This window comes from Scardinius erythrophthalmus, assembly GCF_964197995.2.
Source record: "Scardinius erythrophthalmus genome assembly, chromosome: 4".
NCBI classification, from domain to species: domain Eukaryota; kingdom Metazoa; phylum Chordata; class Actinopteri; order Cypriniformes; family Leuciscidae; genus Scardinius; species Scardinius erythrophthalmus.
Window position 1 is genome coordinate 3967965 of NC_138224.1, and position 14709 is coordinate 3982673.

The 14709-nt window shown below is 38.8% G+C and overlaps 2 protein-coding genes across 11 annotated transcripts in view; one reads left to right on the forward strand and one right to left on the reverse strand.

The window, feature by feature from the left end:
• LOC308689745 (uncharacterized protein) overlaps positions 1–14709 on the forward strand; it is an 84159-nt gene that overhangs the window by 38772 nt on the left and 30678 nt on the right. The window lies entirely within an intron of this gene.
• Positions 1–14709, reverse strand: part of LOC308689733 (cytidine monophosphate-N-acetylneuraminic acid hydroxylase) — a 34660-nt gene that overhangs the window by 4624 nt on the left and 15327 nt on the right. For 4 of the 9 annotated variants that reach the window (XR_014030048.1, XR_014030049.1, XR_014030050.1 and 1 more), the window contains 11 exons: positions 12700–12837; positions 10115–10250; positions 9674–9817; positions 7293–7467; positions 7072–7188; positions 6874–6989; positions 5804–5961; positions 760–1008; positions 543–661; positions 346–437; positions 240–266 (listed from right to left, as the gene is read on the reverse strand). Coding sequence is in view for 4 of the 9 variants with exons in the window: in XM_081363604.1 (XP_081219730.1) it covers positions 5841–5961; positions 6874–6989; positions 7072–7188; positions 7293–7467; positions 9674–9817; positions 10115–10250; positions 12700–12837 (947 nt within the window). In the remaining 5 variants the exon portion in view is untranslated. Of the gene's footprint in view, positions 1–239; positions 267–345; positions 438–542; positions 662–759; positions 1009–3949; positions 5962–6873; positions 6990–7071; positions 7189–7292; positions 7468–9673; positions 9818–10114; positions 10251–12699; positions 12838–14709 lie in introns of those variants that run through there. The other 5 variants (XM_081363606.1, XM_081363607.1, XM_081363605.1 and 2 more) reach the window with 3 other exon arrangements.

The window sequence follows — 14709 nt, forward strand, 5'->3', positions numbered from 1 at the left end:
GGTTCTTCATGGAAACACCCATGGACTTTATTTTTAAGCGTGTATATTCGTCCTATTTAATGCATATTTATGAAATCTTGTGGAGTTTTTTATGGTTTAATGCCACATAATCAGCTTCCGCCATCAAAAGCATTAGTGCGCACACACTTGCTGTATTGCGATGACAGTCAGACATTTATAATTGTGAGTGAAGTGGACAGATCTGTGTATTCAGCTTGAGAGATCAAGGCTTGTCTTACTCTGCAGTGCATCACGGGTGGAGTTTCCTGTGGAAGAACGAGAGCGATGTGAAGTAAAGCGGTTGTTGGAAAGGATGAGTATGTTTGTTAGCCTACTGACACTTACGACAGAGTTTGTTTTCACACGTCTCCTGAGTCTGACCACATCCACTGCACGATGACCCTTCTCTGTATGGAGCAACGCCGTCATAATTGCCTCTGTTGAAAACAATGTTGTTGTGTGCGAACAGAACGAAAACGTGCTTTGCATAAAATACACCGTTTAGAATTCGCCACACCTACAAATGTGGTTTTCATACTCACGCTGTTGCATAGTTGCACACAAATATGATTCCTGGCACTGTTGAGAATGATGTTTCAGCCACACCGTTTGGACAGGCCTGCGCGGCACAGCCAACCTTGTAGGTGTCTGCCCAAACAACCTTTACGTGCAGAAAACATGCGATACAGAGAGGGCTCATTCACTTATGCTTGAACACTTGAGTGTTTGGTTGAGCTTTAACCTGATCTGAGTGTGTACCTGTGTGTAGTGACCGCACACGTTTGAGCACTGGTTCTGACGGTAATCGTAATCTTGGACCTCGTCCACCCATAACTTCACTGCACGTTTCACTGTGAATTGGTTGTATGGATATCCAGCCCAGAGGTTTTCACCCACAGAAGTGAACGTAGGGTGCATCCTTCTCAACTCCTCAAGGTGAATGTTATGTTCAAAGACACAAAATCTCGCCCAGGCCCGCGCCGTCACCGCCAGCCCTTCATCCCACGTCTGCACACACACACACACACACACACACACACACACACACACACACACACACACACACACACACACACATACGCTTATTATGGCTTCATTTGTGATTAATGTTGTAATCTTATGACAGATCCGTAGACCCACATGCAAACTGCCCTGTACACATTCATGCCTTTGCATCTATTGGGAAACTCTGTTCATTCCCTGCTGAGAAAACATCTTAAATCAGCCTCAAAATGGTTTAGAGGATTTTTGAGAGCTCAATGTTCTACTTTTAAGGCTGGGAGACTTTAAACCAGCCAAGACCAAGTCAACACAGGCTTTTTTCTTTTTTTTTTTCTTTACCAACAGTACACACGTTACTTATCTGGTGAAACAGGAAATTGCATGGGAAACAAATGTAGAACCGGTTTTATGAGGTACTAATTGGATACTGAAACGCCAATTTGAAAAGAACATTCAAAATATTAATAAATACTGTAATAACATATAAATAATACTAGAACAACACTGTTTATTGTAGTTTATAATTTACATATTTATGTTACTGCACAGTAGTGTTGGTTTAAATGTCTGAAACTAAGAGTTTAACTCATTTTTTTGTTTGAAACAGGATATTACATAAGAAAATAATGTAGAATGGGGGTTTGGTTTTATGAGGAATTGATTGGATCCTGAGAAAGCATTCACGTGGTTCAAAAACGATTCATGGTGTCATATGAAAATAAAAGTCGTTTCGGAGGCGTAGTAAGTTATTACGTTTTGATTAGAAAAACATTTTTTTTTAAATAATGTGCACCAATTAGTCATGCACTATAAGACCGGGAGCAGGTATGAAGACACAGGCCTCCTTTTACACAGAAAATTTAAGTAAAATAACCAGAACGACTTTTCTGGTAAATAGCCTACATAAATGTGTGTTCACACAAGGAATGGCGATCCGTCTTTTTACCGGTAAAATACCATTCAGACATCAGTTTAAAAATAATCTGAAATGACCTTTAAGTGCTGTGCTATTTATAGTTTCTTTTTAGTTTATTTTTTACTTCTGAGCGACAGGCTTAAAGGGATGATCAAACAGAATGCATTTTTGTTCTTAAAATCACAGGATGCACAATATTAGTTACTACAGTTGGCTACGCAAATTAACTGCAGATCGATGGCGAGATGTGGCGCACCGGTCAGACATCTGTCTAATATGGAAGGCCAACAGGGTCAAAACACGTGAAACTAATGTCTGAAAAAACGCAGTTTCATGTTAACGCATACATTTCTCTGCTCGGTTATGCAAGTTTAAAGCCACTGCTATAAACTCATGAAGTTTAGCCTACTAAAATAGGATTTTAAAGTAATATCACCAAACAATAAATTAAAAGACAACCATGATGCACTCAAACACAGCACATGACCTTCTGTAATGCTCACGTCTTGAAAACACACTCCCACCTCTTTAATAAACACGGAGATGTTCGTCCAGTCCGAATTGGTACATACAAATCACAGATGTCGAATGATAAGAATTGTGATTCAAACATTGTTTAGAAAACTAATCCCGTGGGAATAGGGTTTGACCAAAGCCGTTAGACAAGAGGTAATCAGTCTTAATGTAACTGACATTAAAAAGGTAGGAGCAGTCTTGAAGAAAACAATACAGATGACTGACTTTGTACACTTTCAGTTCCGTTTAACAAATATTTGCATGTTTAACTTGTATTATGTTTAGCCTACCATGTAGCGCATGTTGCTGGCTGGTGGATTCACGTTCCTGCGGTTCATATTGTGTTGTGTTACACGTTCCTCAATAAACGCTGGATCCGTGATATCATAGAAGGGCTCGCTGGAAACCACTTTCAGCAGAGCGGTGACAGAGATCAGAACGTGAATCAAGTCACTCATCACTGAGTTTGACTGACGATTGAGAGAAGTTTCCTGTTAGTTAGGTGAACTTGTGATGGTGAACTTTTTTTTACTCACTTCTTCTTTTTTTAAAAGAGCTTCTGAGGAACGTTTTTAAATCAAAAACAAGTCAAAACCTCACATCCGCTGCATACCGCACTGCATTGTGGGTTAAACCACTTCCCACCATTTGAACACTGGTTCTCACCAGATTAACTCGGGTAAATGCAATGGATGACGGTTGTAATCTGATTAATGAGTTTGGCATCTCTACCACAAAACTAGTTTTTATTGTGCAATCATGTTTGCAAAACTAAAACATTAAATAATTGAAGATGTTCTTCAGCATATTGAGCAACCTGCATGCAGATGTGGTGTAACTGTGGTCGTGTCCTGTTTCTGATGAGATCAGGGCTTTATTTAAAGGTGCTCTAAGCGATGTCACACGTTTTTTAGGCCGACACATTTTTTGTCACATCCAGCAAACATCTCCTCACTATCCGCTAGCTGCCTGTCCCCTGAACACACTGTAAAAAAACGCGGTCTCCACAAACGGCAACAAAAACAAACTGGCCCAGCCTGGACCACGAAACATAACAAACAGTGTTCCAGCCAATAACCGACAAGAATGATTAGTGCGCATGCACATGAAGGGGGGTGGGGGGTGGAGGAGAGAGAAGCATGAAGAGGGAAGTTAGCTAGAGGAGAGATGTCCTGGACAACGACAACGACTAACGTTAGAATTAAAAGTCAAACTTAAAGTGAAAATCTTTTTTTCAATGAAAATGTGTTTTTTTTTTTCATTACAAATTATATTATCTTAAAAACAACTTTACCTTAAAAAAAGTTAGAAGGGTTGCTGTGGCAACTAACGGAAATAAATTAAGTTTCTTAAAATTGCTAAAACTCAAAAAAAAAAAGTCAATGGAAATATAATTTTTTTTATAAAAATGACAAAATAAAATAAAAACTGATAATATAAAAATAAATACAATTTTAAATATTTTATAATTTTAACTATAATAGTAATACTAAAACATCACTGATGTCTGTTGTTTATACTTAACATATTTATTTTATATTACAGTGGGGTAATGTTGATATGTAATTGTTATTAAAAAGTACACAGTCTCTTAAAGCAATTATTTTCTAAATGCTTTTTACAGTAATTCAATTAGTTGATTATAAAGTGATCAGCTTCTCATAATATCCCTGTGTTTAGTGACTCCTCCTGAATACATAATACATTAGTGATGGCAATAGTTAATTGTCAGTGTCTCCCTGCAGAAACACAAAACAAACAAACATTTCAAACCCATTTCATAAATAAACAATAACTACATGACAATAACATAGCAAACTTAACCGAAAAAGAGACATGAAGCAAATGTAGTGTAACTATGAAGAAAATCAGCAGCCAATCATACGATTTTGCACCATTACACAAAATTATTTGTGCACAGAATCAAGTATTCCAGATAAACATAACACACTTTAACATTACATAAGATGAACATAAGATAAGACATTTCCAAACGTGTGTGTGAGCACACCCTCACACTCAGAGCCGCCTTAACCTAATGATAGGCCCCGGGGCTGAGAGGTTTTGTAGGCCCCCCATCCCCTCGATTTATAGTCTAATTTCAAAAAAAGTGTAATATCTAATCTACATCACAGAATGCATTAGTTTCTTTCGAGACCTACAACAGTGAGTTTTTTTATATTGTTTTCAATTTTAATATTGTTACTAACATATCACTGAGCACATAAACACAAGACACTTTATTTAACAACCACACACAGCAACTAAATTTCGCGAGCGACAAATAGGAAAGAAGCCTTCAGTGGAGCTCAGCTCCCGTCACCGTCTGGAGTGCAGTGCAGGCAAGACAGAAGAGTTCGAGGGCGATTTCACAGACTTATGACTTGACTGTAACTGACCACAAACATGGATATAATAAAATGATGCATGGAAAAGAAACTGTCGACAGTCTCAGTGAGTTTATGCTGGATTTAGTGCGTAAATCATTTTGTTTACAAATTAGACGCTTTGCAGTTGTTATAAAGATTTTATTTTGGATGTGTTCATTGTGATTATATTGGCTGGGTTTATAAAAGTTTATAAAATTGAAAGGATCATTGCTTGGTGCATTTGGAAACAAAGCTTGTCTATTTCTAAATGTAATCGCGTGCATCGCTGATGATTATACTGTCCGTGTGTTGAAAAAAAACTTATATTAAAAACACTGGCAACAGACACACCCCAAAGCGGAGACGTTGCAGCGTTGCCTGAGCGGACTTTTGCCGCTGTAGTGGACACGCACCGTAAATAAATTTATAAACTGTAGTCTTATAAATCAGCCTTAACGCCTCATTCATCGCGCCGCGGGACCTCTAGATGCGCAAACGCGTCTTTGCATTGACTTAACTTTGAAGTCACTCGCGCCAGACGCTCTTTTCGCGTTTGGTGTGAACGCACCATGACAATAACATTAGAGCGACAGCACTGTCTACCAACTCCACAAGCGACTAGCGACATACAGCGACAAAATCTGACAAGTTAAAACAATATGACCTTTTCAGCTCATCATGAACCTGAACATGGGAGGCCCCTGAACATGGGAGGCCCCTGAACTTGGGAGGCCCCTGGGCTTCAGCCCAGGTAAGCCCATGCATTAATGCGGCCTTGCTCACACTCCCAAAACCACATAAATAATGTTATGACTCAGAACATTTACACTAAATTTTTAGCTGTACAAAAAAAGCCTGTTATCCTGCTTGATATTGCAAAATGCAAACAGCTATTTCTTACCATATTATTTTAATGTATTGTCATAATTGTAAACATACTGGATTGTAGTACAAATAGTTTTACCGTTTAGTGCACTTTTATTCTTCCTTAGTTATTTACCAATATGCGGTTTATGAATCGGAAGTGTCGCAACAAATTAAGACAGCACACAGGCGTTACTGCTCTCATCTGGCACATCCGTTTCACAGGCAGTTTGAAGGAAATGATCCCAGTCCGGCCCTGATAGTGGCAGCTCTGTCTGGAAGTGATTCCAGAACCTGCCGGTGAAAAACAAATTCTATTAACTGTCATGAATGCCACTGCTTGTATTTCTCTGATCTGAAATGTTTTTGTCATCATGTTAGCAAAGTGGCCGTACGCGTTGTTATTGTTAACTTAAACTAAAATGGTAACACTTTAAAATAAGCTTTCATTTGTTAACATTATTAATGCATTAACTAACATACACTAACATAAATTAAACTAACAATAACAGCATTTAGTAACATTTGTTAAAGTTGGTTAAAATGTTCATGTTCAACTAATGTTAATTGATACAACTTTTGATCTTAAAAATATAGTAAATATTGAGATTAACTTGAACTGATTGATAAATGCTATTGTTCATTCTTAGTTCATGTTAACTGATGTAGTTATCTCATGTTAACAAATAAAACAATCTAGTGTTAACACTGAAACGTAAACATTTTCATTATTTAAAATAAATCTGAAATAAAATATAAATGATAATTAAAGGTTAAATTGAAGTATTGAAAAAAAAAATATATATACTTTTTTTTACGTTAAAATCTTCATACACTCTTAGAAGAAAAGGTTCTATATAGAACCTTCAAGGGTTCCGTCAGGCACTTCATATATAGAACCTTTTAGTGGTTCCAATCATGGGATCATTTTATGGATTTAGTTTTAGTTAATTAAAAAAAAAAAAAAACCCTGTTGAACATGAAATTATAATGCAATAATTTAAGACTTATTTTTGGCATTAAAATTGAGTCAAGAACACTAGAGTTCTATATAGAACCTCACTGAACCTTTTTCCTACGAGTGCTTTAGGGTAGCATGCAAATACCATGGTAAATTAATAAAATCCCAAACATAACTACAGTTGATACATCACTTATATGCTTTTATGTATTTTTCCTTTTTATATTGTGATGATTGTATTTTACTTGTGGTGGTAAACATCAGGATCTCGACTCATTCTGTTATTGAAGCCGATGTACAGGTCGTCCCATAGCAGCCCGTTCAAAACCACGTGTCTCATCACGCCCACTCTGTTCTTGATCTAAACACACACGTTTCATGTATTAAAATCAGTGCATATCTCATCCAACACAGTCTGTGCTACAGGACTCGAGTCAGGTCACCTCTTCGTACGCGTGATCTCTCTCCGGGCGCGTGTCTGGGAAAGAAAGGTCCAGAAAGTCCACTAGATAGTCGTAACCACCTTGCAGGGGCTTGAAATCATCATCCGTCTCTATGACCTGATGGAAAACACTCAGTGTTAGAGTTTAACTCATCTGTGTGCGTGTTTGTTTGTGTATGTGTGAGATCCATCTGCCGTTTAGCTATAAAAAATATTATTTACCCGAATGACCAGATTGTAGCCTTTAAATCCTGCCCAGTTATAATAGTACTGGATCCAGCTTTTGTATTTAAAGATTTCAGCTGTAATGGAAGCATTCAGTTCATCCACATACAAGTCAAAGTCCCAACTGTCCTTATAGATCTTTGTACCGCTGGGCGGTTCAGTGATGGCACTCCTATGGTTATGATATTAAAACCAGAAAAGAAAATGAAAAACAGGCAGGCATAATCACAGAGAATCATGCTACATGCTAATTCACTCATGCATATATGAATATGATCATAACAACATAATTCTCAAATCAAAATTAAAGGTGCAATGCGCAACACTTCATGTTAAAAATACCCGTTTTTCTAACCCATACATGCTTAAACAATTGCCTGATGGGCTGAATGAGCCCTTCTCTGATCACTGCGATTGCCTCTATAATCCTGTACAGTAAAATAAATAAGAGGGATTCGGGACGGAATTTGAGACTGGGCGTGACGTCATGAGCGTGCACACCTCTGGCTGCAGTTTCGCTTGTCGCCAGAGGGGGCATAGTTCTGCAAAAACTCAGAGACTTGCGCAATGCACCTTTAAATAGATTCATGCTCAGAAACTATAAACAAAAAACGTAAAAAGGTTAAAAAAACTATGTCAGAGACTACAGTCAATATGTTTACAAATAAATAGTTTACAGATTACACTTCTACTGTTGAATATGCATTTACAAAATGCATAATTATTCAATCATGCTTGGTTATTATAGTTAACTAAAAATAAAAATAAACTAAAAAACTTTATACTTTAGCTAGTTGACAAAGCAACTGTTACAAAAAAAAAAAACAAGCGGCAACCTCCCTGTCTCTCTCTTGAAACCAACGCGGAAGTGAATTAAACGGCAATTCATCGACTGGCCGCTTGAGGCTGGCTCCAAAAGTGAGTCAAATCTGCATCTCCCCCATGTTGAAATGCCCAACTTTACAGCAGAAAAAAACATGTTTACAGTCTGGAGCTATACAGCTAATTTTGCCCTTCATGACAACTGTGAGGGGGGTGAATTTTTTTATAACTCATCCATTTAAATTATATTAAACCTTACATTTCTGCATAATTAAGTCCACTTTCGAGTGACAGGTGGATTTCCACTGCTGTGGTCATTAGTCATCATTAGCCGTTTGTCTGCTGTCTGTTAGCCGTCACGTTACCTCAGCTCATTGTCTCGCTGTAAAAATAAATAAATTCGGGAGTGACGCGCTGCCAAGATGGCAACGGTCGGCCACGCCCACTTTAGGCTTCAAAAACGGTCTTCAGAAACCTACGGGTGACGTCACGGACAGTACGTCCATATTTTTTACAGTCTATGCAAAAAACTAATAAAAATCACCTAAGCACATAACAAAATGACTATAATAATGAAAAAAATTAAAAACTAAATTATTACTAAACTATTAAACTATGATAATGTATGATACTAAAATAATATTATTCGGTATCATTCATATTCGTTAATGTTAATTTTAATACATTTCAATGGTTGCTCTTAGAAAAAAACAAATAATTAAACATCTCAAGCATCAAATTATTACAGAATTAAGAAAACATGAAGAACGAGAAGAGAGTAAAAAAGATACAAGCATTATACATGCCTCAATGATTTATAAGGAATTTTTTGCAAAACCAGTTGAGAACCGCTGATAATGCACTGAAGCTACGTCAACATGTTCATATGATAAATGCTAATGCTAATAAAGCCACAGGAATGTTACATGCTAATGCTAATAAAGCCACAAGAACTCTACACGCTAATGCAGCCTTGGGAATGCTACATGCTAATAAAGCTACAAGAACGCTACATGCTAATGCTAATAAAGCCATGAGAATGCTACATGATAATGAAAAGAACACTACATGCTAATGTTAATAAAGTCATAGGAACGTTTCATGCTAATGCTAATAAAGACTAATAAAGACATGGGAACGCTAGCTATGGCTATTAAAGCCATGGGGACGTTACATGTTAATACTAATTAAGCCATGGGAATTCTACATGCTAATAAAGTCATGGGAAGGCTACATTCTAATGCTAATTAAGCCATGGGAATGCTACATTCTAATAAAGTCATGGAAGGCTACATTCTAATGCTAATTAAGCCATGGGAATGGTACATGTAAATGCAAATAACACTACATGCTAATGTTAAAAAAAGCCATGGGAATACTACATGGTAATAAAGTCATGGGAACGTTACATTTTAATGCTAATAAAGCCATGGGAATTCTACATGCTAATAAAGTCATGGGAAGGCTACATTCTAATGCTAATTAAGCCATAGGAACGTTACATGCCAATAAAGGCATGGGAAAGTTACATGCTAATGCTAATAAAGCCATGATACCTTTTAGATGTGTCATTTAGCGCGAGGGCCAGATCCAGGACAGAACCGGGTAAAGGTGTCCAGGTTAAGGTGTTTGGACAGCTCTTCCTTATTGATTCGTTCAGGTCTGCTGGGCTGTTCTTGATATTCGTCTCCTTTATGTACCTGTTAATCATGTTCGAGTGTTACTTCATAATACACTTTGATGACTGTTATATACTACCGGAATAATTCATATATTTTTAATGTTTTTGAAATAAGTCTCTATTATAAACATCTTCACTTTTAGTTTTGATCAATTTAATGCGTATTCAAGTATTAATGTCAGACATCACACAACATGCATAAAATAGCTTGTGAATGTTGTTTCGTGTTGACTAATGATGTTTTCATTAAAAGTGAAAATGCATTCTTGCATACAGTAGCTATCTAGGTTTTGTGATGAGAGATGCATTAATGCACCTGTCAGAAGGATGAGCTTCGGTGAAGTATCCAGCGAACGGGCAGTAGATCTTGGGCTGCAGGGATTTCACCAACTGAGTCTTATAGTTAAGCAGTTTCTTCCTCTCATTCTTGATGAAATCCGCCTTCCAGATTTCTGTCAAAGTCAGAAAATTTGAATTAGAATGCAGAGTTGCCTTAATGCACATTTTTGAAGACTTTAGATATAAAAAGATGGCGCATTCATTACTTTAAATGAGAGAAAGTGCAACGCACAATATGGTAATATTCTTCTAAATACTTCTAAATAAAAGAGCCAATCGCCAATTGGTAAAGTCTTGATTAAAAATTATCTTTTCATCTCAACAGACTCTGGAGTTTCTGCAATCCTTATGCTTTTAGATCTCACAGCAGCATTCGATACTGTCGACCACAGTGATCTTATCTCTCGTCTCGAGCACAGCGTGGGGATTAAAGGCACTGCACTAGAATGGTTTCGATCATATTTTTCAGAGAGAGTGTTCGAAGTTGGTTTTGGTGACTATACTTCACCCGCAGCACCACTGACATGTGGAGTTCCTCAGGGCTCTATTTTGGGGCTGAATCTCTTCTCCTTTTATTTGCTTCCCATTGGATCCATCTTAAAGTAGCATAATGTCAGTTTCCACTTTTGTGCAGATGATTCACAGATTTACTTGCCTATAAAAAGTAAGGGTGATAATTCCCTAAAAAGACTATGTGGTAGATTTTTCGCTAGACATAACTACTTCCTGTAATATTTATACTCTAGCGCATCTACACATCGACGTCGGCGGAGTGCTAATACTTGTTTCCCTAACTATTGACAAACAGACTTCAGCAAATGTCCTTTAAATGCTTTAATCACGGCTGGGGGATCTCAGAGCAGTTCTCCAGAGCATCTCCCAAGAAGAAGCAAGGCCGGAGGATCTCAGACAAATTCCATTGAGAATCCCACCAGCTAACACGAATACAACAGTTTTTATAGAATAGGGAGGTATGGCAAAATTATATAAATTTGATTGGTTCTTCGTATGCAAACCCTTCTACTAGGCAAAGCAAACTTTTTTTTAATTATTACTTCATTGTTAATCACGAGGTTCTAACCTAGTTTAATTTCCCATATTTGTTATTTTTACACACACAACCAAAGTCAAAGGGGTATGGCAACACAACATACAACATTTATAAACACAGGACAGAACGTTTTAGTACATTGTGTTTCAGAGTGCTAGTTTTGTTAGTTTTGCAAATTTTTTGTTTGAAATTTTTACATTTTAATGAAACTAAAACCGAAGTCATAATATTTAGACCCAGCCAGTTCTGTACTGGCGCCTCCCAGTTGGACCTGGGTCCCCTGACACCCTGTGTCAAGTCTATGGAAACTAACCTTGGTGTTAAGATGGATAGTGATTTTCAACTAGAGAAGCAGATAAATTCCGTTGTAAAAGCTAGTTTCTTTCAACTCAGGCTGCTTACCAAACTGAAGCCATTTTTATCTTTCACTGATTTTGAGAGGGTTATACATGCTTTTATCACAACTCGCCTGGATTATTGTAGTGCTTTATATGTAGGTATTAACCAGGCCTCCCTCTCCAGATTACAAATGGTTCTTACTGGTTGGTAGGTGATCAAATACTTATGTCATGCAATAAAATGCAAATTAATTATTTAAAAATCATACAATGTGATTTTCTGGATTTTTGTTTTAGATTCCGTCTCTCACAGTTGAAGTGTACCTATGATAAAAAATTACAGACTTCTACATGCTTTGTAGGTGGAAAACCTGCAAAAACCGGCAGTGTATCAAATACTTGTTCTCCCCACTGTATCCCTGAACTTCTGAAGCCGCACGCTCCTCTGAGATCATTAAGGTCTGTTGACCAGCTACTCTTTTTTTTGTCCCTAGAACGCGGCTCAAAAATAAGAGAGATCGAGCATTTTCAGTCGTGGCCCCAAGGCTGTGGAATGATTTGCCTTTGCGTGTCAGATTGGCCTCCAGCCTTCACATTTTTAAATCACGACTTAAAACTCATTTTTATTCATTGGCCTTTAAACCTGCTTGAGAGTTGTATTTCTGCATTTTTATTTTCTTGTTTGTCCCTTGTTTTAAATGTTAGTTTTTTTTGTTACTCTTGTGTTAATAATCTGTCCGAAATCATGTCAATGTCCAGCACTTTGGTCAACCTTGGTTGTTTTAAATGTGCTTTACAAATAAAGTTGGATTGGATTGGATTGGAAAGTCATCGCATCACTGCAGCTGCCGTTAGAAAGCTCCAGTTGCTATAAAAACGGTCAGTGTTTTGAGAAGCGTGCTTATGATTGCACATGTGGTCTAGTGGAGACCAGCCACTCCACTTAATATATGCAGTTTTTTGTCATGATTTGAGCGTTTAGAAACAAAATGGCTTGAGACAGATGTTGTCAGATTGAATTGGTGATTTCAAATATAAAATATATTTGTAATTTGGAAGTTAATGTTTCCCTAAAGAGAGATAGGAGCTGTACTTGCATGACTGAAATAGCGTTTCAAAGATGGCCGCCGAGTGAAATGGCTTGCCTTAAAGGGACTTTGGTGTGTAACTCACCAGTGTACTTGCCGCCGTGGAAGGTCATGGGGAAACCGGAGGCGCCGCCAGCGAAGTCGCTCATCATCAGGTCAACACCGTGAGGAAGACGTCCATTGTTTGGTCTGGTGCAGTCCACCGTATTCAGGATCATGTGACCTTGGAAGATGTTTTTTTTTTTTTTTTAGTTTATCCAACCTATTAGCAATGTTGTGCATTTCTGAGGGGCTTTAGCCGCTTTATTGAGGAGAAAAACTATCTGTTGAAGATAATCTTTTTGTTGGTGATTCATCATTTTTATTTACATAAAACAATTTCAACATAATCTTACTCGTCATATTTATGGAGGGTGACACTTTCACACCCTTGAACGGAAGTAACTGTTGGTGGTTTATCTACACTTGAACTTTCCCCTAATGACAGTCAGGGCCGTGCACAGACCTTTTGAGGGGCATGTGCTGAAACTGAAAAAGGGCACCCCCCTCCCTTTTTTTATATCAAGATTATTTAGTAAGCCTACATAAAAGGAAGAAATGGTCACATCTTCATGACAAATTCAATAACACAAAATAATAGTCTCAAAAGCTTTAGATTTATTCACGATTAATAAGAACCATAATAATAATAGATAATATAGATAAACAGGTTTTTAAGGGCTTCTTTAAACCTAATCACAACAGCAACCTTCTGTGAGCCATGTTTGAAAAGCATTTCTGAAGGATCACGTGACACTGAAGAGAACTGAACTGGCGTAATGATGCTGAAAATTCAGCTTTGATCACAGAAATAAATTACATTTTTAAATATATTCAAATAAAAACAGTTATTTTAAATTGTAAAAATATTTCACAATATTACTGTTTTTGGATCATTGATCCATTTTGGATCAAATAAATGAAGCCTTGGAATGAATTAAATCATAAATTACATTCTGCATGATAAAATATAAAGATTTCACAGTGATCTTCTGTAATGTTTTTTTTTTTTAGTTACTACTACAACATTACTGTAGTAAAACCATGTTTTACTACATTTTATACATGTGAGGACGAGCGGAGAGTATAGATGTCACGGTTGGTCAAAAAGGTGAAGTGAGGATCCAAGTGCAGGTAAGGATTTTATTAAATAATAAACAAAATACAACTACAAACAAAAACTCCCCGTGGGGGAAAACAAGGCAGGCAGAAATCAGGAACATAACACAGGGAAAACGTAGACAACGATCGACACAGACTGCAAACAAGAGGGAACTAATAAAGGGAAACTAATCAAGGGGGAACAGGTGAAAGAACTCAAACAATAATCAGATAACAAGGGGGAGGGACCAGACAATGACATGAGCACATGGCCCAAAATAACAAAAACACCCATGTGCAGCACAGGACAGGACAAGCATGTGACATTACCCCCTCCCTACGGAGCGGCTACCAGACGCTCCATCAGACCAGGGCGGCGGACGGGAGGGACAGACCAGGGCGGGACGGGAGGGACAGACCAGGGCGGGACGGGAGGGCACAGACAGTCCAACGGCCGACCAGGGCGGAGATGACAGTTCAACAGGTGGCTTGGACAGAGGAGACAACCCCTCGGGCGGCCAGGGCGGAGACGACCCCTCGGGCGGCCAGGGCGGAGACGACCCCTCGGGCGGCCAGGGCGGAGACGACCCCTCGGGCGGCCAGGGCGGCGACGACCCCTCGGCCGGCCAGGGCGGCGACGACCCCTCGGCCGGCCAGGGCGGCGACGACCCCTCGGCCGGCCAGGGCGGCGACGACCCCTCGGCCGGCCAGGGCGCAGGAACTGGAACAGACACCAATGGCTCAGGCACTGGAACTGGCACCACCGACTCAGGCACTGGAACTGGCACCACCGACTCAGGCACTGGAACTGGCACCACCGACCCAGGCACTGGAACTGGCACCACCGACCCAGGCACTGGAACTGGCACCACCGACCCAGGCACTGGAACTGGCACCACCGACCCAGGCACTGGAACTGGCACCACCGACCCAGGCACTGGAACTGGCACCACCG